The sequence below is a fragment of the Fusarium keratoplasticum genome, chromosome 4 (assembly GCF_025433545.1).
Source record: "Fusarium keratoplasticum isolate Fu6.1 chromosome 4, whole genome shotgun sequence".
In the NCBI taxonomy this organism is placed as follows: domain Eukaryota; kingdom Fungi; phylum Ascomycota; class Sordariomycetes; order Hypocreales; family Nectriaceae; genus Fusarium; species Fusarium keratoplasticum.
In genome coordinates, this window is record NC_070532.1 from 5,167,515 (window position 1) to 5,190,327 (window position 22,813).

At 51.6% G+C, this 22,813-nt stretch overlaps 8 protein-coding genes across 8 annotated transcripts; 3 read left to right on the plus strand and 5 right to left on the minus strand.

Moving 5' to 3' along the window:
• Positions 1-733: 733 nt before the first annotated feature.
• Positions 734-3,870, plus strand: NCS57_00661700 (uncharacterized protein; the record flags this gene model as incomplete). Its single annotated transcript, XM_053056500.1, has 2 exons — positions 734-1,140; positions 1,194-3,870. 2 exons carry the CDS (start codon positions 734-736, stop codon positions 3,868-3,870), a joined length of 3,084 nt encoding a protein of 1,027 aa, XP_052915455.1.
• A 726-nt stretch (positions 3,871-4,596) lies between these two features.
• On the minus strand, positions 4,597-6,379 carry NCS57_00661800 (putative general amino acid permease; the record flags this gene model as incomplete). Its single annotated transcript, XM_053056501.1, has 2 exons — positions 4,597-5,824; positions 5,880-6,379. The coding sequence occupies 2 exons, from the start codon at positions 6,377-6,379 to the stop codon at positions 4,597-4,599; spliced, it is 1,728 nt and encodes a 575-aa protein (XP_052915456.1).
• Positions 6,380-7,014: 635 nt separating this feature from the next.
• On the plus strand, positions 7,015-8,640 carry NCS57_00661900 (uncharacterized protein; the record flags this gene model as incomplete). The annotated part of the gene is made up of 2 exons (XM_053056502.1): positions 7,015-7,683; positions 7,744-8,640. The coding sequence occupies 2 exons, from the start codon at positions 7,015-7,017 to the stop codon at positions 8,638-8,640; spliced, it is 1,566 nt and encodes a 521-aa protein (XP_052915457.1).
• A 3,045-nt stretch (positions 8,641-11,685) lies between these two features.
• Positions 11,686-13,897, minus strand: NCS57_00662000 (Non-reducing end alpha-L-arabinofuranosidase; the record flags this gene model as incomplete). The annotated part of the gene is made up of 5 exons (XM_053056503.1): positions 11,686-12,782; positions 12,838-13,027; positions 13,083-13,199; positions 13,255-13,719; positions 13,772-13,897. 5 exons carry the CDS (start codon positions 13,895-13,897, stop codon positions 11,686-11,688), a joined length of 1,995 nt encoding a protein of 664 aa, XP_052915458.1.
• A 990-nt stretch (positions 13,898-14,887) lies between these two features.
• On the minus strand, positions 14,888-16,487 carry NCS57_00662100 (uncharacterized protein; the record flags this gene model as incomplete). The annotated part of the gene is made up of 2 exons (XM_053056504.1): positions 14,888-15,164; positions 15,214-16,487. 2 exons carry the CDS (start codon positions 16,485-16,487, stop codon positions 14,888-14,890), a joined length of 1,551 nt encoding a protein of 516 aa, XP_052915459.1.
• Positions 16,488-17,563: 1,076 nt separating this feature from the next.
• NCS57_00662200 (uncharacterized protein) lies at positions 17,564-19,132 on the minus strand (the record flags this gene model as incomplete). The annotated part of the gene is made up of 1 exon (XM_053056505.1): positions 17,564-19,132. One exon carries the CDS (start codon positions 19,130-19,132, stop codon positions 17,564-17,566), a length of 1,569 nt encoding a protein of 522 aa, XP_052915460.1.
• Positions 19,133-19,733: 601 nt separating this feature from the next.
• Positions 19,734-20,585, plus strand: NCS57_00662300 (uncharacterized protein; the record flags this gene model as incomplete). Its single annotated transcript, XM_053056506.1, has 1 exon — positions 19,734-20,585. The coding sequence occupies one exon, from the start codon at positions 19,734-19,736 to the stop codon at positions 20,583-20,585; it is 852 nt and encodes a 283-aa protein (XP_052915461.1).
• A 162-nt stretch (positions 20,586-20,747) lies between these two features.
• Positions 20,748-22,252, minus strand: NCS57_00662400 (uncharacterized protein; the record flags this gene model as incomplete). The annotated part of the gene is made up of 2 exons (XM_053056507.1): positions 20,748-21,980; positions 22,034-22,252. The coding sequence occupies 2 exons, from the start codon at positions 22,250-22,252 to the stop codon at positions 20,748-20,750; spliced, it is 1,452 nt and encodes a 483-aa protein (XP_052915462.1).
• Positions 22,253-22,813: the final 561 nt, after the last annotated feature.

The window sequence follows — 22,813 nt, forward strand, 5'->3', positions numbered from 1 at the left end:
TTGTTGATGGGAGTGGATTGTTTCCGTTGACAAGTGATGTAGCGTCGAAAGAGCTTACGGATGAGATCGCGATCAGGTGCAGCCCAGATGAAACCAGGCTGCGACTATTGATCAACTAAGCCATGTCAATTATGCAGCTGAACATCTCAGCCCGGCAGAGCTGCAACGTGGGCCTTGATAAGGCCACATCCCTGTCAAGAAGAGTTCTCCAGCCCTGATGCATGTCGACTTGCCTCATTCTGAATTTACCTCGAATCCAAGAATTGGGGCAATATATAAGAGGTGAAGCTATTAGATCGTTGCTGCTGCACTGCAGACGTGTTGGTCACAACCGAGCTCATTCAGCTGGCTCGGTGTCACCACCACGATGGCTTGACAGGCTGTCAGGCGCACTGGCTTTGCACAGCCCGAGCAAGCAACTTGCAGGCCTCACAATCGCAGTGCGGCTGGGGAATCAGGTGGCTGTGAAAGCGGCCTGGGCGGTAGGCAGTAATGGCACAATCTCTTTGCTGGCCATTGTTGATTGGCTACTCTCATTGGGTTGAAAAATAATGAGGCGAGACAGCACACGGGGCTTAACAGCATGTCCATTTTCTTCGTTCCTGATCTCTTTTGAACCTCGATTTTGATCCATGAATTTTACTGAGCCCGAACTCTTCCACATAGATGCACTCACATGCCTACTCCACGCATCTCAACCATAATGGAAGCGTTCAGTTTAGCTGCGTCGATCATGCAAGTCATCGACTTCGGCTCGAATTTCGTCATCACAGCCATCGCCATGTACAGGTCGTCATCTTCGACTCACGAGGACCTCGTCGCACTCCGGAGTCTGCAAACAAACTCAGAAAGCCTCGGTTCTGTCTTGGGAACACTTAAAGCTGACAGTTCCCGACTTGCTAATCGTTCATCTGGGAACGGAAATGATGGGATCATTGCGTTGGCTAATGAATGCTCCAAAGCTCTTCAGAGGATGCTCGACACCCTTGAGATTGTCAAGCCTTCGAAAACTGGAAACATCTGGAAGGCGATGAAATCTGCTGTGGCACTCAAGTGGAATGAAAGTAGCCTCTCCGCTCTCCAGAGCCAGCTCAATGACTTCAAGCATCAAATCAGCCTGAACTTGCTTGTCTCTGTTAGGCAAGTAGTAGTCCAGAATATTCTTATCCTTGCTGGAGCTAATAGTTTCGGAGGCAATATTCGCAAAAGAGCGTAACACAACAAGACGAGATCCTTCGATGCCTTGACCAGCTCACAGCAGACACCAGTGCGTCTGCACGGGAACCAATCCCCTCAATCGACCAGTCTGGTTTTGGATCATCCATCGTTCAGCTTTTGATCCGGCGGCTGGGCCAGGAAGACGGCGAGGCTGAAAGAGTCCGGCTTCGGACCGCCATCATCAGCGCAATGTTGTCTGGAGACGACGACATTGAGACATCCTCGAACATCCTTCTTACCGACGGCCATCGTAAGAACCTTGAAACAATGTTCCTAGCCACACTTCACTACGAAAGTATGGCAGATAGGGAACTGGCAATTTCTGATGCACACGAGGCAATATTTCATTGGATTTTCAACAACAGCAAGCATGAAACCGCGAAGTGGTCAAGCTTTACAGACTGGCTCGAGTCGGATGAGCAGGTCTACTGGATCACCGGAAAGACTGGATCAGGGAAATCTACCTTGATGAAGTTCTTGACCCAGCCTCACCAATCCCGGGATGCAGCGGAGAGTTCCAGGAACTTGCCTATGGAAACTCGCTGCACCGAGTACCTTCAACACTGGGCCGGAGACCAACGTCTCATCATGGCTTCCTTTTACTTTTGGGCTGCAGGTAATGCTGCCCAAAAATCTCACAAAGGGCTATTCAAGACGCTCCTCTCACAACTCCTTCGGGCATTTCCAAAAGCCATTCCATTCGCGTCTCCCAAGCAATGGGGGGTGCTGTCTCTATTCAACGAAGTTGCCAGAGAAGTCCCGGAACGAGAGCTGCGCAACATGTTCAAGCGAGCCATGAGGCATATCTCCTCGAAAGCAAAAGTCGCTCTGTTCGTGGACAGACTGGACGAGTTCGAAGGAGATTTGGAGCCGCTGATTTCCACAATGAACGACGTCATATCCTACTCTTCATCTGTCAAGCTGTGCACCGCAAGTCGCCCATGGAATGAATTCCAGGAGGCCTTTAGGGACTTGCCTAGCCTCCGACTTCAGGACCTCACCCGCTCTGACATCCAGAAATACGTCGAAGCGAGGTTCAACGAGAATCAGAAATATATGGCTCTACGAGGCAGGGAGACTGGACTCACCAACGACCTTGTCAGCTCCGTGGTCTCGAAGGCGTCTGGTGTGTTCCTATGGGTCAAGATTGTGGTGTCCTCATTGCTTGCAGGACTCAGCCAAGCAGATCGTCCAAGTGACCTAAAACGACGACTTGATGATCTACCAGAGGATCTGGAGGGGCTATACGAAAGGATACTTGATAACATTGACCCCTTCTATCTCAAGCACGCTACCGAATACTTCACCCTCATGAAAACATGCCCCAAACCACCTCCCGCCTTACTCTTCTCTTTTGCGGACGAAGAGAATCTTCTGGATTTACCTGGCAGGCTTCTTGCCAGTAATTTCAGGAAAGACGGCATGGACAACCTATTTGACCGTGTGCAAGATATTGCAACCAGGTTGAACAGCAGATGCAAAGGCCTCCTGGAGGTGGCTGAACCCATTCCCAAACTTGTATTCAGGTACCTCGGGCCAAAGATTCAATACTTGCACAGAACCGTTCGAGACTTCATCGACAGCCCAAACACCACAAGACGACTTGGTCGCTATCTGCCTGACTCTTATGATCCCCACCTAACGCTTTTCTACGCCAGCATTGCTTTGGATGCAAGATGCAGTCCCTATACAAAACGGCAGCCGATGATAAAAGATGTCATGTATCATGCGGGCCGAGCGAGCCCAAACTCAACACAGGAGCTCGTGAGAGGATTGGACCATTTTTGCGAAAGGCTTTCAACTAGGTACACTAACGACGAGAGTTTCCTCCTCGGCTTAAGAAGCCTTAACGGTGTCTATGATGCGATGAGCCTGGAACAGCTGTTTCTATGTCTCGCCATCGAGCATGGAGTTGTAGGCTACATAAACGACAAAGTTGACGACGGAGGCTCACTTCTTCTGTCCAGAGACCGTCTACTTGAAATATCCTTTCAAAAGTTCAGCCCCGCCATTTTACGTCGTCCCCTGTGGAATTTTATCAAGAGGGGCTTTAAAAACCCTACGACAGTCTCATACTCTTTGCTTCATATTCCCTTTCTACACTTCTCGCCTTTAGCCGCCGATCGACAAGCCGAGGTGGTTAAGGCCCTGCTCAAGAGAGGAGCAGATCCTAATCAAGAATTCAAGTTTACCTACAAAGGAGCCGGGACGGTTACTACACCTTGGAGGTTATTCATTGGAGAGATTATTTGTGCCTTTCTTTCAACGTCAAGATCAGCAAGAAAGGCTCGATTAGCTGCCCTTGGCGAGATCACCCGACTCATGATTGACTACGGCGCCAACGTGGACCCTTCGAACGTGGAAGCAGCCATCAAACTCTTGGCGGCGGAGCCAGATAGAGACTACGTCTTGAGTCGCCCAGCGTGGTCGGTACACCAAGCCGTTTACTCGGCTTTACGCAGGATGAAGGATGACAGGGCATCCCGGAAGCTTGAGTTTGACAAAGAGCATCAACGATATCTAGGAGGGGGCGCCCTCAAGTTGAACCAGGACCTACCCATTGAGCGTCTTCCATATCGACGAGGACCTCTGGATCGCGTACTTAACCGTGAGTTAAGCAGGCGTAGAAGTTTTATCTATGTAAGAGATTAAGGAATGGGATTTCATAATAGAGTTGTAAGATTTAGATTGCTCTCCTATTTACTGAGCGAATTAACACCGAAGTCTGCATTTAACAGTGGGCAGATAGAAGTTAGTCGCTTGTGAGAAGGCCTGCTCTAAGGAAGCCTCTGATGTGATAGTTGGTGTGATATCCCTAATCTCATCCTAAGGTGCGTAGCCGCCGCCGCTATCTACGGCAAAGGCAATAGTTATATCTAGGCAGTGTTACATCTAGGCAGTAGAAAGACTAAAAACAGGCTACTATATTAGCATTGGGATAAAATGCCATGATGTGTTAACATTGAAGTTTTTGATATAGTTAAAGCCCGGCCATTAATAAGATAACTGAGCCAGAAGATAGGGAGAAACAGAGTCACGGATACACGTATGAGCGGTCACTGTTGGAACTCTTAATAGAAGCACAGGATGTACTTGTCTCATTCAGGCCAACCTTTACCATACCTAAGTTAGTTTCCCACTTCTACAATCTTTCCGAACTAGGAAAGGGAACCAATTACAAATAGGAAGCCAATAATCGGACCAAGATGCCAACCATCATGGACAAAATATCGGTAAGGACATATGAGAATAGAGACGCCCATGTCACATCTTGATGATCTAGGCAGTACGAGTCGATCAACATGGAATCCAAGCTGCTAACTCTCCGAATGGAGCCACTTACACCCAATCTTTCATGCCTAGACTCGAGTCTGGTCATTAGGCTCCCCAAAACCTCGCCCAAGCTCGGGCAAAGATATTCTTCTTCTTCAAAGCCTCCCTATCACTCTCTTGGCCAAGCCCCTCCTCCCAGAACCGACATTCCTCATCAATGGCCTGCTTCTGCCCGTCGGCATAGATATCGACAGTAGTGGCGTTTGCCATACGGGTACCCTTGAAAATCTTCCAGAACAAGAACATGAAGGTGAACCACGCCAGACCAAAGTAACTAGTAATGAACCCCTTTGTCGACCATGGCTTGAAGGTGTCGAAACCGATAAAGATGGTGGTCAGGGTACCAAGAAGGATGGACAAATATGGCGACCAAGATGCGCAGGGGACGGTATAGGGGAACACAATGCCTGGCACTGGCTGTGCCACGGATCGTCTGAAGAGCGACTTTTTGAAGTGGTTCTCACCCTGACGAACAATCCCCTGTGCCTTGAGAGCGCGGCACCAGCCGAGGAAAACCCACGACATGGCTGTGGCATTGATGACAAGGGCGACGGTGGTAAGGTCCACGAACCAAGAGAAGACCTCTCCTGCGCTATTGGATGCGACGAGGAAAGACAACAGCGAGATGATGGTGACAGCTGTGACACAGACCCATGGCACGCCACTCTTTGTACACTTCAAGAAGAGCTTGGGTGCCCGTCCGTCCTGGGCAAGTGAGTAGAGGGTTCGGCTGGAAGAGTACAGATAGGCGTTGCCACAAGACCAGCCGGAGAGAAGGATGAGAAAGTTGATGAGGCCGGGCAAGAAGCCCTTGATGCCGAGGTTCAAAAGACCTAGAACCCAGGGAGATGCCGCTGCACCAGCCTCGCCGGATTCGATCGCGCCCAGGAGTCGCGAGTCGCGCGAGTTGCACAGGATACCCACGGCGAGGATTCCCACAATGTAGAACAACAGAATACGGGCGGCAATCATCTTGGCAACGCGGGGAATCGTCTTTCGCGGGTTCTGGATCTCGCCAGCTGCCAGGGAGATGATATCGGGACCTCCAATGGTAAAGACGGCGTACCTGACCGATATACAGATGCTCAAAAAGATACCAGTAGCACCCTCAGTGTAGTAAGGATGCGCCATGTCGCCGTTCTTCCAGTTGCGAAACCCATAGGCCTCACCCGTGGGATTTGCTCCGACCATGGTGAAAAAGGTCGCCAGGATCAAGCCGATCAGCAGAAGGATCTTGGTAGAGCCCATGACGAACTCGGCTTCTCCATACCACCTTTGTGATTCTGTCAGTGACTCCGAATGTAGTTAAGAGTATCTAACTCGCTTACCTGACTGCAACCATGTTCAGAAAGAAGCATACCACCATAGCCATGGCGATCCACACAGCTGGGTTGATGTCGGTGTTCCAATACTGCATGACGGTAGCCACGGCAGAGTACTCGGTGCACACCAACATGGCACCGGCGTAAAAGTAGGTCCAGCCCATGGCAAAGCCCAAGGCGGGGTCGACGAAACGAGCGGCGAGTTCGTAGATGGAGCCACGGATTGGAAGCCACGCCAGCATCTCGGCAATGTTGACACAGGTTGGCCAGATGAATCCGAGGCCGTAAATCAGATAACCTATGAGCAGTGGGAGCGGGCCAGCCTTGGATAGAACTCCACCGACGCCGACGAAGAGGCCGACGCCGATGCCACCGGCGATGGTCATCAGCTGAACGTGACGTGGGGTCAAGCCGCGACGAGTTTGTAGCACAGTGGTAGGGACGTGGTCCCCGGCGAAAGTCGAAACGTTGTCATCGCCGGTATCCTTTTTGAGCGAGGCGGTCATGATGGCAGATGGAGGATCAAAGAAAGAGAACCAATGCTCGCCTTTGGTAGCTGGGCAAGGAGGAGGAACTGATGATAGGGACTGTGGCGGGGATGATCAAGGTCCTTATAGGCATGAGAATCGATGCTCAACAGGAGATTGGCAAGGCTCATATCTGCGGAAAGACGACAAGTTGTCCCTTGGCAAGGACAAACCTCCAGGCCGCCACCCTGATCGGCTCGCCGGGCCAAGGATGGGACTCTCTGCTAGCAAAGAAGACCGGATAGATAACCTGACTCGTAGACATGGGGTCTAATCAATAGTTTGCCCCCTCAAGCGTAGCACGAACGATTTAGACCCCGCCTACCCCATGGAGTAAGAATCTGAGCAATAGGATGCCTCTGTTTAACAACTCCAAATCTAGGTTAGCGTTATCGTCACCTGCTTATCTCCCGATGGAGATAACCCATCCTTGTCATACTCTATATGGCAAGACTAGCACTACAACACCTGATTGAGACTGAGGACACTTCCGAACGACGACCGCCGACTTGCAAGAACCAGAATGGCCGTTATCAAAGGTATAATAGTGAAGAAATGGATGGCGACCATGGCAGCATCGGTACCTCCTATTCACGACCAACCTACTGCTGACCATGAGCAACCCATGCGACAAGGCAAGAGACCGGCTCCTGGCCATCGCTCAAACTCTCCAGAGTCCAGACCCCAACTATGGTCTGCCGCAAGAGTTCATGACGAAGCTCAGGGCGGCCCTCGTCGCTGACCCATTGCTCCCAAGGGCTGACCCATCTGTCTCCCTATGGCAGGAACCCCCTCATCCCAGTGTCTCCAACATCCAGTCGCCCAGTCTTCCTCGGTTTGCCGACTTTGTCGTCATCGGCTCTGGAATCACCGGGTGCAGCGTCACCAAGTCCCTCCTCGAAGATGATTCCCTACACCCCGCAAGCCGTGTCGTGGTCTTGGAGGCGCGCACCCTCACGAGCGGTGCCACTGGCCGTAACGGCGGCCAACTCGTCTCGCCAGTCGGTCATACATACAGCGCTTTGTGTCGACGACACGGAGAAGACGCGGCGAAGGAGATCTCTCGCTTCAGTCTCATGAACATTGATCGGGTCATGTCCATGGTCAAGGACCTGGATCCCGAACTCCAGGCTGCCAGCGAGATCCGCAAAGTTTCCAAAGTGATGGTCTCTGGAGACAAGGAGACTTGGGAAGTCTCAAGGAAGTCACTGGATGCTTTCCGAGATGCGATACCCGAGCACCGAGCGCTTCATGGCGTGACCGAGAAGGAAGATCTTGCCGAGGTATGCCCCGTATCGTCTCTTATATGGACGACAAGAACTGACTGTCCGCCCCTTTTCAAGTTGAATATCAAGAACGGATTTGGAGTCATCCAGCATCAAGTTGGCGCACTCTGGCCATATCGTCTCATCACCGGAATCTTTGAGCGCCTCCTCGCCCAACACCCCGGCCGTCTGTCGATCGAGACCAACACACCCGCCACCAACGTAAAGTTCCTCCCGGAATCCGAGTCTGAATACCCATATGCAATCGAGACACCACGGGGAACTATTCGTAGCAAGCAGGTGATCCATTGCACGAATGCAAACGCTGCACACCTCTTGCGTCCACTTGCGGGAAGACTGTACCCGTATCGCGGACCGATGTCAGTGCAGAAGGCTGGTCCATACCTGGAGCACCGCGGCAACCAACGTTCATGGAGTTGCCTGGTCAAGTCGAAGTTGGACCCGGTGACTGGCTTCTTTCACAGCGGCTTGTACTACCTCCAACAGCACGGCACCACTGGAGATATCTGGGTTGGCACTGACTACTCCAACTTGTTTGATGTCTTGACTTCCGACGATACTTCCGTTCCAGGTCAGGCAGTTGAAGCCCTGTTGCGTTTTCTCCCCGAATACTTTACCAAAGGATGGCCGACTAGCGAGCTTCCAGAACTTAAAGGAGTGTGGACTGGCCTTCAGGGGCATACATCCGATGGCATACCGCTGGTGGGCCGACTGACCAAGGATATGTCCGGCAGGGACGGCGATGGTGAATGGTTCGCCGGAGGCTACAGCGGATACGGAATGGATAAGGCATGGATGACTGGCGAGGCGCTCTGTAGCATGATCACTCGTGATGTTGTCCCAGACTGGCTGCCAAAGGCCTTCCTCATGACCAAGGAGCGACTTCAACAAGACGTGACAGTCGAGAAATCCGTAGCTAAATGGGTTTCAATTGCAAAGACAGGAGACTGGTGAAGAGAGTAGCTAGCCAACTTTACATCAACAGGATCACCCCATGAGTGTGCTCAACTCCTTCTGTGTGCAAATATCCAGCCAATACACATCAGACTGCCCTTCATCCAGAGCACTCCAGATACTCGTGACGAGCTCCAGAACATTGGCTACCTTGCGCAGCGGAAGCACAGCCGCGTATGCTGACAGCCGACTCCTGACGAAGCTCCTGGCGCGGGCCACCTCGATGACGCTCCGGCCAAGCCCCCGAGCCTGATCATCTACCGCGCCCAGCGAAGCGACGTCCTGCGGCCCGCGGCGTAGCTCGTTGGAAACAGCAACAAAAATGAGGGGCTGGATGCTTCGGCTTCTGGACTCAAAGGGGATTTCGCGGACGAGATCCAGAGTGTGCAATGCCAGACTGGTCATCCACGAGTCCATCTCGGCTCTGCTTGGGATCTTGGATGGAGGCTGCGGGGAGAGGATGTGCTCCTTATCCCACGGACGATACCGCTCTGCGAGGAGATCAGGGAACACGCGGTATATCTGTAGTAGTCCGACATATTGATAAGCTTCGTCTATCTTGGCCAGGTGCGCCAATGTAGTTCTCGGATCCCCCATGTCTTGCAACCTTGAAGTATCCAACGGCCTGTATGGGAGCAGTCGTTTCTCCAAGATGCGAGCCTCTCGAATCTGGCTCTTGAAAAAGTCCAAGTCTGCCTCCGTGACAAACTTGATGGCTGAGACTCGACGACGGTATTGATATACCAGTCTTCCGATATCGGCGAGCATCCTGACTGTCTGACCTGATACCCCAACAAAAGGGTGTAAGGCAGTCTCATTGACCGGCTCTTCCGGTCCGATGAAGGGATTGTCAGTGGTTGACGTGTCAGCGAAGAAAGAGAGCAGCATCCTCCAATAGTCGACTGAAGTCTGGAAGAACCTGGCGATATACCTGGAGTCTTCCCCTGTGGCTGTCGCAACCCGGTCATGCACCAACTTCTGTGTCGCTTGGAATCGCTCCTCGGACATGTTCCTAGGATTATGCCAGGTAGCGGAGTGGCAAAGAAGAACTGTTGACAGGAGTTCGACCTCTGGGTGATCCGAGGAGCTACTGAGGTCTTCTTCAAGGCACTGCAGCGCTAAAAGGCGTTCTTCGGTCGCCGTTGCGGATAGCTCAGGGAACCCACTGGTCAGGCAAGCTGCAGCCATGCTTTGCATTGTGTGGTAGAGGACTCTAGATGACTGCCAAGCCTTTTCGACCACGACACGCATAAAGTTTGATTGGCTGTCCCAGGCGCAGAATAGTGATATGACTTCTTTGATGAAGAAATCTGAGAGAGCGGTGGGGAGGTTGCTGAGCTCCCTTGGCAGTGTTGAAAACATTTGTATCATCTGCCCCGAGTCTTGGTTAATATGATGATTGGAGGCACATGAACTTGAGCTTATGCTATGGGGATATCGTTGGGTTTCTGCATCCACCCAATTCTCGCTGATGGCATGGCTCGTAGGCATGTCGGCAAAGCCACTGTCCAAGATCAAGGGTTCACCCAAGGTCAGGGGGTATTCCATAGGGCTGTATCCTTGGAAACCCCATTGAGAGTCTGAAAGCTCATATCCTAGGCCTGGATATTGTGAGGCGCCTGGCTGCGTAGGGGACGGTAGATAACTGCCGTCTCCCAAGTTGGGAAACAGGGAGAGAAGGCTCAAACCTGAGGACCCGGATGTCCCCGCGAGTTCTTGGTCGCCTGAGGCAGTACCAGCCTGTAGACAAGCCTGAGCCCCTTTGGTTACTGACGGCTTCTGACCACGGCTTGAGCCAGCAGAGTTCTGATGGAGCTGGTTCTTAGCAGACCATCGCAGGTTAAAGACGTATCCGGGACATTGGTTCCCAGATTCCTCGCACCGTCTACACCCGGGCTTTCTTTGATCGCATTTAAGCTGATTTTCACCGTCAGCGCCTCGATGTGTCTCGACGCCAGGTCCATCGACCGACCTACCCTCTTGGCCTTGCACTGTGTGCACCCGTGGCGCGACCTCGAGTGTGTCAGACGATAAAGGGTGCTCATGGTTGGCAAGAACAGCAGTGAGGTGTAATGATGGCAGCAAATCAAGATCGTCCAGGGAGTGAAAGGTGATATAAGGAAGATGTTAGATATCATGAAGGGTTGCCGTCGTGATTAGACTAAGAAGGGGGTCAATGCCTGAGGCACCAAACCCCGCGATAACGGTCCACCCCCGCTTGTTAGCGGCTGGGCTTAACTCCCAAATAGGTTCCAACTACCGGGCTATCTTGAGTGTTTTGTCAAGGCGACCCCCTTGTGAGCTGAACCCCTTTGACACCCCATTAGTCAATGCATAGGTTAGGATAAGGGTTATGGCTAGGGTAGGGTTGGGATTCGGGTTATGGTTGGTTAGGGTTATGGTTAGGATTAGTCTATGATTGGTTCAAAGTGCAAAGGGGGTTGGCGGACAAGGGGGTCGGGGGGTTGTCTTGACTGTATACATGTATACACGGCCATCTTTGAAGACATGGAAGTTATACAACCCTTTGCACTATGCTTGATTTTCATTATTGCCAACCAACTCCTTCGTCCGCCGGTTTATCGCCATAGCTAATGATATTCTCCAATTATTCAACAGCGAGGTCAACCAACTTTGATGAGAGTGTATTGTTGCTGTTGACAAGTGATGTGGCGCTGGAAGAGTTTCCTGAGCATATGAGGACGTGATATACTCTGGGGGGGAACTTAGGTGTGAAAGCATGCTAATAGTACTAGTATACTACCAGTAGATCCTTGTAGAATATCGGTGAAAGTAGAATAGAAACCCCCTTTAATGCTATATTCCGTCCTCATCGTTTGATTTGACTATTGTTCGATGACACTCGGAGATAGGAAATTCGGCTGAACTGGCGAATCCCGTCAATATGAAGAAGCACTTGCCGATAATATGAGACTACTCTTTGGTACATCTTAAATTCAGTTTCCTATAGACTACCGGAATCTGCTACTGCCATTGTTGTAGCAGAGCCGTGATCAACTTGCATACTATAACGATTCAAGCTCATTAAGACGTAAACGCTCTTCCGAGGGTACGCTTTCTCAAGCTCTTTCCTGTCGACTTGGTCTCCAAGACAGCAACACTCAGCTCTGGCAGGCTAAACTTGAAAATTCCATCCTTATCAGCCTCAAGGACTGTAGTTGTGCTGTTCACAATGTTGACACCAGTGTGAGGGTCATTATAGGCGAAGGGATCATCCTTGGCGTTGGTCAACAGGGTGAGGTCGGCCTCAGCACCTGCCTCAACACCCTCGAAGGACAGAGAGACAGGTACGTCGGCTCCCTTGGTGGTGTTGTAGGCGGCGCCCTTCCAGATGAATGTGCCTTCGTCCTCGTTCTTTCCAGCAACGTAGAAGAGAGGGTCGAATTCGGCGGACGCAGGTAGAGTATGGGTCATGGGATGGGCGGCAAAGAGCTCCCACACGTACCAACTGGTGGAGCGTGTTGTCATGGCGGGGTCGGCGGCGAACTGGACAATGGTGACGGCCCACTGCCAGCGGTTCATATTGCGGAGGACAGGGGCGTAGAAAGTTCCAGGAATTCGATCAGCGTTTCTCTCGTAGCCGATAAGAGACACAGCCTCGCCCACGGTTCCAATCCACCACGGAAACTTCATTAAATCCCCTGCCCAGCCAGTTCCACCGTTAGGGTGAGTGGCAGCAACCTCTCCAACGATGTGACCAATGTCATTGTCGAATCGGTTGAACTCCTTGACCAGGGCATTGGGCTCACGGTAAGGGTGGTAGTCGCCAATTCCAGGAGCAGGAATGTCAAAGCCGTCGCCATCAGTAGTCGCGCCAGAAGAAATAACGGTGATGTCATCGTAGAGGTCGGTGATGGCCTTGAGGAACATAGGGAAGCGGTACTCTTTGTAACTCTTCCATCCTCCGGGATAACCCGCGAGCCAGTCTTCGTTTCCAATCTCGACGTAATGAAGCTTGAATGGCTCTGGGTGACCAAGTTCGGCTCGACGCTTGCCCCATTTGGAGTCAGCAGGGCCACGGATGAATTCGATTTCGTCAAGGGCGTCGTCAATGATGGCCTGAAAGTCTTCCTTGGGGGTGACGTCGCCGTTGAGGGATAGACCCGCGTAGACGCCAACGACTTAGAAGGAGTTTATTAGATGTGTGTCGAGGCATGTTGAGCAAGAATATCTTACCTATTTCTAGTTGCATATCCTCGGCCCATTCAAGGTACTCCATCAAACCAAGGCCATGAGTCTGCTGGTACTCCCAGACACCCTCAAAACCCTTTCGGTATCGGAGAGGGCCGAGGGTGTCCTTCCAGTCCCACCAAGTCTTGTTGGTTGATCCCTCCAGCATGTTGCCGCCAGGGAAGCGAAGCAGACTCTGTGCAGTTGGGTCAGCATATTGAACATGATGGGTTTATTTGTGGGAGACTCACGGGGTGCAGGCCTTCGAGAGCCTCGGCAATATCGATTCTCAGCCCATTCTTGCGACCCTTGTAAGTAGGGGGGAAGAGACTGATCAAGTTGAAGTCAAGAGACCCGCCAGAGACGCCCTGTACTAGTAAGTAAGAGTCCAATATCGGCGACCGATAAGATTTGGATAACTACCTTGGGGTTGAACGTGATGGCAAAAGTGTTGTTGCTGTTGGGAGCATCCTTCTTGGGGATGAGTTCGAACTTGTGCTCAGTCCAGTCATCGGTAACAGACTTGGACTTGATATCCACAGAGCCAAACACATCCTTAGTGAGGTTAGACTGCAGCGAGGCGGTGAACTTTCCCTTGTAGGCACCCTTGACCCAGAAAGAGCCTGTGTAAGTCTGCTTCTTCACATCCATTCCCCAGTAGCCGTCATTAAAGAAACCAATAGACTTTTCCTTCTTGCTTCCTGCCTTGACATTCAAAGACACGGGAAGGGCATCGGAAAGTGGTTCCTTGAGACGGTTTAGAGATAGCTGGGCACCATTGACTGAGTGCCAGCCATCTAGAGAGACTGGATACTTGTTACTGTACTGGAAGGCTCGGTTGCGGATGAGCTCAGCATAGATTCCACCGTCTCCAGAGTTGTTGATGTCCTTGATACAAAGGTCAGTCACCAGTCCTTGAAGTGAGTGAGTAGACACTTACTTCGTGAAGGAAGCCATATTGATGGCCACTGGTGGCATTTCCATCCGAGGCAGACACCTTGATGCTGACAGCTCCAGCCGTCGCGACACACGCCGCAGCGGCGAGAATCGACTTGAGGGAGACCATATCAAAGTTGGGCAGACAAAGCCTGAGAGGTCTGTGTCTGGAAGAGTCACATTTTCTGTCGGCATTGACGGGGTTTTATATCACGACGATCTGCTCATGACGTGCCTGCAGCCGATGGTCGGCCATACTAACAGCCAGTTAATTAATATTAACAACAAAGTCATACAACACAGCCTAAAAGAGATATTCCCCGAAACCATATACAGAAAATAGTCAAGCGGCCCAATCATCGATCAATCAAGCCTCTCCGCATCATGTACATCCAAGTGCCTAGACGTAAAGTCGACTAACCCGCACTTCATCCCGCTCTTATTAGTTAGTAGCGCCGATGCGGAGAAAACAACGCGGAGAAGTCTCGTGCCTCGGGATATCTAAGCTCGTATGACGTTCCTGATCGGTCGAGCATCATCCGGAGCAAGGTTACATTTGAGCCAGGATAAAGGCCAGCGTGCCCCGGCAGATTTGAAGCGCCGGGATTGGATTCGCGCGCATAAGAGTTATAGTTGCGCATAGAGTGAGGGGAAAATGGTCTTGATCAGGCGGGGGAGTTAATTAAGCCTGTCTATCACTTCTTTTCCTGCTGTTAGTGAATACTTGTTTGTCGGTTTCTCCGGGTGGAAGAATTGATCAACAGGTCCACGAATTATAAGCGAGGAATCGGATAATGGCATGTCGATCAGTTGGAATTTGTCGCAACTAAAAAAAACATGGGCAAAGGTAAAAAGCACGGGCATCCGCCTGATCCGATCTTGAATTCTTCTTGTCATTGTTTGTTCATGCTATCTTCACCTTTATCACCATCCGCAACCCAAGTCAGTGGCAAGTGCCTATTCACCAACCACCATCAACTGCCTATTTTCCAAGGACTGTTGATGATGAGTGCGATGGCCCAGAATGGCCAATGGGATATGGTGGTCGTCTATTTCGTAAAAGGGGACCGATGCAGATCATTCCCATGCCGTGCAAGGGGACCATTTGACACTTGTAAACTTAGTCATCACCCTCGATGTGATCGCTCTTTTCCTTTCCTCCTACAAACTCTTGAGGCATAGCGATCGGTCGAGTCTTGGCAAATTTGACGGTCGACCACACCGATGGAGAGTCCTTGAACAGGAGCTCAATCTCCTCCAGGTTTCGGCCCATAGTCTCTGGGAAGAGGAAGTAGACCGAGACGGGGATGCATGCGGCGATGACGGCAAACACAATGTAGTATTGCCATCCGATAGTGTTGATGGCCACGGGAGTAACCATGACAATCACAAAGTTCCTGTAGAAATATTAGTTGTGGTGCTTTGTAAAGAGTTGGAGTGACATACCATAGCCAATGGTTGGCTGTCGAAATGGACGACATGGCCATTCGCAGACGAATAGGCGCAACCTCGGTGCAGTACAGGAAATTGGCGCCAAGGAAGCCAATAGGGACCCAGGTGTTGTAGAGGTAAAGGAAGCAACCGGCAGCAATCATAGCAGGGTGGTTCTCCTTGCCAAATGACGTCGTGATTGCAAGTGCAGCCATGCAGGCCGACATTCCAACTCCGCTGATGATGAAAACGGCTCTTCGACCGAAACGATCGATGGTGAAGAAGGCGACAAAGGATGAGAGGAACTTCCACGTAAGAGCGCCTCCGGAGAGAACACGAGACATCTCACTGCTCATGCCCAGGTTTTGCTGGAAGAGAATTGGCGCATAAACTGACACCAGGTTGGATCCAGAGGCTTGCTGGTAGAACTGAAGCATGATGCAGAGACAGAATCGGTAGAGGAGCTTATCGTCGCCCATCTTCAGCATGTCTCCCAGGGTGGCTCCACCTCGGCTTGTCTCTTCGAGAGAGTGTTCAATACCGGCCACTTCAGCTTGAACCTCGAGTGCATCCTCAGGGAGACCTCGGAGTGCTGAGACGACATGACGGGCTTCTTCGGATCGGTTCTTGAGGACCAGCCATCGAGGGCTTTCCGGAAGCGCATAGACTGAAGCCAACAAGACGATAGAGAAGGCGATGGAGATGGCGATAGGGGGTCTCCAGGTAACGGGGCCGTGCTTGAACTCGAAGAAGGCGAGGTCAACCCAAGACTCGAGTGTATAACCCAGACACATGAAAAGGCCAGTGAGGACAACACTGCGTCCACGGTTCTTTGCTGCTGAAGTCTCACTCAGCCAGACAGGGACGATAGAGCTGAGTTGGCCGACACCCAAGCCAATGATGACTCTGCCGACAATGAACTGGGCAAGGCCAAAGGAGGAAGCCTCGAGGATCTCTCCAATCAAGGTGCAGATGCCAGCAAAGAAGATAACATTGCGTCGACCAAACTTGTCACCCGTGTACGAGCAAGACAAGGAGCCGATAAGGGCACCGATAACAAAGGTCGCAACGACAAAGCCCTGCAGTGTCGACTTGCGGCTCTTCTCGGAGCCTTCACTGTGGACGGTATCGATGCCAGGGAATGTCTTGACCCAATCTTCCTCAGTGAGGAGACCACCAATGCCGGCTTGGTTGTAACCGAAAATAACAAAGGCCGGGCCGACGACGAGAGCAAGCTGAAGAATGCTCAACGCCTTGCCGCTGGCACCAAGGTATGTCTGCGAGCTCATCTTTGCAAATTCGGCACTGAAGAGACAAAAACAAGATGAGTGGTCCTCGAAAAGATTTGAGTAGACTACCCCTTATATACTAAATCTTTTCTCCTCATCTTTACCCCCATGTCTTGCGGAGCCCCATGGGATCACTAAAGGCACTTGACCCCGTTCTTGTGGGGTTTTAGCATCCTGCTGAGACGACTTGATTAACCGTCAACGTCGAATCGAAGTGTACGTGCTCACGGCAGTTGGCAACGGATTGCCTGCCATTTGGCGGACGTCGTCGGGATGGTTCCCACACCTTGTGGATAACTAGTCCCTATATACCGGATACTCGGCACGGTGGCTTCTCGGAGCCTTTGGACTAAGTGGATAACCACACTCGACGATATGGGTCTACACGGTGACTCGGGTGGCTCCGGGAGCGTCATTGTTGAGCGAGTCAGCTCACTTGATGGGAAAATAAAATGGCGCAGGCGAATAAGTCTGTAACACTAGGCATGGGTTCGGTGAGGGATCAGCGAGTGTGCGGTCAGAGGCTGTTGTGCGGGCGCGATTCATTGAGGCTGTCGTGATTTGGCGCTAGTGGGAGGCTCAAGTAAGCACTATGCTTCTGGAATGCTTCTGGAATGCTTCTGGAAACTGCCAAGTTTGGTGGTGAATGCGGCTTATTTCTGGGCGCCGATCGCTCCTCGGGGTTAGCTTTGGCTGCCGCATACGGACGATATCGGGTGAGATGTCAAGACGACATTTGGATGCATATTGCTATCAAGGAATAATGGAAGCGTTCAATGTCTAATTCCAATGACATTCGGATAAAACGGGATTGGAGGCGAACTTTGACCGGGGGGCCCAGAGTCTATAGTGCCAACCCCCACAACTTGAATGGCAACGTGGACGGAGATTGATGCACAGATCAAGACCCCAACAAAGCTGAGGCGGTCACTCCCGTTCGGAGATAGCTCAGATTCCCCCAGAGTCGTGGCAGAGATGCTTGGAGAAAAAGAGTAGACTAATAAGCATGTACTGAGAGGTAAATCATGGAAAGATGAAAAGAAAACCCTGCCCCTTGACCATGTAAAGCGGCTCCGTCACAGCTCACCTCTTGCATCCTGCTGCCTGGCACTTACCGCAGCAAAAAGTGCCTCATAAGCTCCCTCGTCCTTGCTCCGCGTCTCCTCCGTCACAGCAGGTGATTCAGCATCCCCCGCGTAGTATCTACCACCCTCGAGCCATGGACTAGGCCCGGTGCCGATGTCGTACTCTGTGTACTGCATGCGTGATTCTTCCGTCACCGAGATGCCATTTCCACCAAAGCTTCGGTGGGTATTGTAGGAAATGCGATGGTACGTGCTGGCGTCCATGCCATAGCCATCATCATCTGCATCTTCTCGAAACATTTTGGCATCCGCTGGCGCAGGTGAGTGCCAGGCACCATGACCCATTCGAAAGACCTTTAGCGCCTTCATCGACTCTGTCCACCGCGAGAGGACCTGGTGCCATCGCAGTGAGAACTCAAACATTTCAGGCCTCCGGCTTCCCGCTTGCATGACCGTCCCAGCCCTGGGATAGCCAGGGTCGCTGCGGCTGAGCGGACCCATCTGGCGAGCCCTGGTCAAAATGGGGCAGTCATCAAGATAAAGCTCCTCTAGCCCTCCGCTGCCATTCTTTGACCCGATGGAGGCGAACCAGTCTATCTGCCAGTCATGGCTAAAGACGTAGTTTCCAAGGGCAAGCACCTTGAGCTGCGGGAATGGAGACCCGTCTTGGCCGATGAGGCGGAAGTCGAACTTTGGAAACCAGCCCCAATAGTCGCAGTAGAATAGCGACAAGACTCGCAGGTTGTCGGTGATGGGGCTCGAGAGCCATGAATTGGGCAGGTCGCCGAAGAACTCGTACTTTTCTTCGAAATAGACGGCGGACTCTGGTGAAGCGGATTCGGTTTCCGTGGCGATGAAGAGCTTGAGGTTGACGAGGCTGTCAAGAGAAAGAACCTTTTTCCATGCCTTGGACTTAGTGATGGAAGGATCGGCATAGTCTGCCAGGTTCGATATGGTGAGCTCCTTGAGCGGCAAGACATGTTCCAGGGGAACACCCAGATCATCCTCGGGATACTCAGGGTCGTATTCAAGGCCAGCTCTGTTGTCTATTCTTTCCTGTCGCTCTTTGGTCCACATGCCTGCGATACAGTGACACACGGTATCAATGATTCTGTATCTGAATGACCAGGTCTCTTCAATCTCGGTTGCCCAATAGGTCCGATCATCGTCACCACAAAACTCATTGAACCGCAGATGCATAGTCGTGACCTTTCCGAAACATCGGATATAAGGCAAAGCGTCCATGAAATCTGTAGGAATCTCATAGTCCTGGTTTGCATTGTATTCAAAGCCGGATCCGACCCAAGAGTCGATGGTGAGCTCTCGGACTAAGCCACGCAGCTTGGGGGACTTGGCGATATTGATGACGCGCTCGGCTGAACCGTCAAAGGCTTCGAGGCGTAGGCTCCTGAATAGGTGAGGCAAGGCGATGTGGTTCATCTGGCGCGAGGTGAGGCTTAGGTTGGACAGGCTCGGCTTGAGCATGAAATAGCAAATATGGCTCCATATCTCGGGCAAAAGGGGCGGGAGGACGCCTTCACCAGCTGCGGAAGAAGACATGGCGATGCAAGAATATGATGGGATAAAGTCTAACAAAGCTAATGATGGCGGTTGCTCTAGAGCGTGGGGTTTGCCTATCGCGCAAGCTTCATCTCCTTTTAAGGCTGAACAAGAAAGTAATTTCGCTCCTGCAAATGGGGCTCGCTGCCTGCTCTGCCTACGAAGGATCCACAAACTCTTGGCTTTCAGATCGCTTAATCTCACGCGCAGCCTGCAGCCTATGAATTGGCAGGGGTCATTGTGGAATCTAGGGTAGGTAGGTTAGACACCATCAGAGAGGGCAATGAATGGCAACAAAAGAAGCCGACTCATTAAAACGAGTGGTAAAACTGAGCCGATGGTATCATCTCAATTGTCTAAGATGTGACCCAGTGTAGGAACAGAAACATGACCTCCTCGAAGACTATGTGACTTGTCGCCGCGTCGACACCGTGCCTAGACGTTGAACATTCGCTGCAAATTTATGTGGCTGGGGATGGCTGATCTCAGCCAACAGCCAGTTGAACAAAACGCAGTTAGCTTCCATTCCCCCCTCCGCCTTCAACTTCCTTTCTCCCAGCACGATCAAACCACTCCTCAAAGCCCTGAAAAGTAGGAGAAAATGACTACAAGAGCTCTAGTAGTGGGCGGCACAAGCGGCATCGGCTATGCCATGGCCTGCCGTGTCGCCGCCGAAGCCAGCACCTCAGTCGTCACAATCAGCGGCCGCACCAAACCCCAAAAGATTCCACACGCCAACATCAACTTTCGACCACTCGAGGCAACGTCGATGCGCCAGATCAAGCAGTACACGGATGATTTCAAGGCTCAAGGCCAGAAACTTGATCTCCTCATCATGACTCAGGGTATCATGACGACGGCTGGGAGAACCGAGACTCCCGAGGGCATCGATCGCAAGATGGCGCTGCACTACTACGGCAAACAGCTTCTCATACGCGAGCTTCTCCCAGCGATGAGTGAAGATGGCAAGGTTATTATCGTGTTTGATGGTTGGCTTGGAAGTCCTGATAAGCTCATTTGGGAGGACCTCGACCTTAAGACGCACTTTAGTCTCGGTAAGGCGGCAGATCATTGCATGTCCATGAACGACGCTATGGTCCAGTACTTTGCGGCACAGCAGAAATCCAACGGTGTTGGTCGAAGGCATTTCGTACATGCATGGCCTGGAGGTGTCAGTTCAGGTCTATGGAGAGAGCTTCCCTGGTATCTACGGATGGTCGGCCGAGTTGGAGCCAACCTGGTCTGCGTGTCACCGGAAACTTGTGCCGAATATTTGATAAATGGGGCGACTGAGTGCTGCACGGCAGGAGAGAAGGAGGGGAGATATTGGAGCAACATCGATAATAAGGGACGTCTCCTTGTCAAGAAGGCTATCTGGAGCGAAGAGCAGATGACGAAGGTGGCGGATCACACCTGGGGACTCATTGATGGGGCCTTGAACGTCAAAGTGTAAGTGCGAAACGTGAGGGAGACATGTAAGATAGGACACCGTTATTTGTACTGATAATGTAAAGTAAATCGGAACCTCAAGCACCACTTATCCTGCAATTACCCAGTTCATGAGCACAGGCGTCCGTGAACAGTCTCATACGCCTTCGTTGCCCCAGAATCTACCTCAGATATTATTGAGTATCTCGTTAATCTTGTCCCAGTTACCCTTATTCAAGTACCCAGAGAGCCAATAGTTCCCATGAGCGTCCTTGCCCATGATGGGGAACGCGTTGGGTAGAGTTAAGCCATATTGACAGTTCTGGATATAGGTCGGCCTCCCTGGCAAGTGCCCCTTAGAAGGCGACGGGCTATCTGGCTTTATAGCCACTGAAAAGTCGGTTTCAAACATCTTGGCCTTGCTCCAGTTCGAGTAGGTAACCATGTGCATCGAGGGGTCCCCAAAGAATGGGGGTGTTCGGGCCTGTGACTGCCTGACCATGGACATGAACGCCTCGACCTGCTCTCTTGTTCCGTTTTCCGAGATCGAATGTCGGATACGGGATGCGATGTAGCCCAAAGGTTTTGTGAATATTTCTTTGACGGTGAGAGGCGTATGTATGAACCCTGTGGCATTGGAGAGGTATGAGGTGCCGGCTGGTAGCAAGTCTTGGGCAAGGACAGAACGAAGGGAATAAGCGTTGTATAGAATAACGTTGGTCTCCGAGTCTTGAGGCAGATGTGATATGGCTATGCGAGTCCACCAAGCGCACAGAATATCACCCTCACTGAGGAACGTGTCTTCGTCGCTAGAGCTGTCCACTGAGACATCTCGCATTGCCTCGTCTCTCAAATTGTCCATAAAGGCTGCGGGAACACATACAATTCGAGTTTCGTTCCCGCGTAGTGCGAACTCTGCAATGTGATTGAGGCCATATCGAACCAGCCCCAACGTGGAGAGTTGACGATCAGCCAACTTGTGAGGCTCGGTAGGGTGACAGCCAAGCTCCGTAAGAGGGTCGCTATCGGCGCCACAAAGAGGCAAAATTTCGTCCTGACGTCCTTGAAGTGTCAATGACCACGCAGTCAAGAGAGCCTTCTTGCCCATCGCGTCGAATAGAATGTGAGGCCAGTAGATAGAGACGAGAGTGGCATCCTTGAACGAAACAGTGTGCAGACCAAGTTGGGGTCTTTCCGCATTGACATAGTCTTCCAACTTCTTGGGGCTCCCCTCAGTGTGCATAAGACTCAAGAATTGGTCAGGGTCACCGAGTATTGAGGGTCTCGCGCTTGGTTTGGGTATTTGACCCGCGACGGGGTCGTCGGCTATGGGTGTGTCATGCTGAACATGGGTATACGCAATGGACGGCCGGTCTTGGTTGAAATCGGCGGGGATGTGATACTCAAGAACGCCTTTGGACTGAGCAAGAGTCAGTAAATATGTGTTGAGTAAACAAAAGTGGAATACGGCACGTTTCGTCGGAGCCGAGCTCCCAGTTTCTGCCAACCCTCCCTTTGGGCCAGCTCTTCCAATGAGTGGCGAATTTTATCCGTGTCGAGTACATCCTCAAAAACAAACAAGGAATACAAAATGAACGATCTCCAGACTGGCGTATCATCGAAGAAGTGGAGAGGAAGGACTTTGTCGCTAGCCTCCGGGACCGCTGTACCCCAGCCAAACAAATTCAACATGTTGAAATACGGACAAGTTTCCGATAAACAAGCAGTTCTTAGAACCTAAGACACAAAACAAGATATCGGATGGAACTGCGCGTTGGGCCATTTTGACCGTGGACATGCGGAAATAGCTTCAATCCTCTAGCTAGGGTTAATAGGGGTTATAGACTCGGGGTCCTGCATCGAACCGCTGCTAATCATGGGCTCCTGGCATTTCCGTACCTTCGTGTTGGCTGTATTTGCGCCAAGTGAAACGAAAAAGCTTGGAACCAACACAGCGTTCCTTCAAGACGTCCCCGATGCAACGTGAACCGGACCCGAAAGGTGATCCGGTTTTCCGTGGTTGGGCGAGCTGCAGGAACATGGTCCGTTGAGGCATGCAGGTTGTAAAATCCCCTGAATGGCTCCACGCGGAACAGGGGCAAGTGTATTGCACCCTTGAATCCAAGAGAACTGGTATCATGCCATCGTCGTCCTTTTCCTTTTCCTGTGGATTCTACCCTGGCTCTGCGCGCAGATCAATACCCATGTATCTTGGCAGCGAAAGCTAAAAATTACTGAAGAGTTCGGACTCCC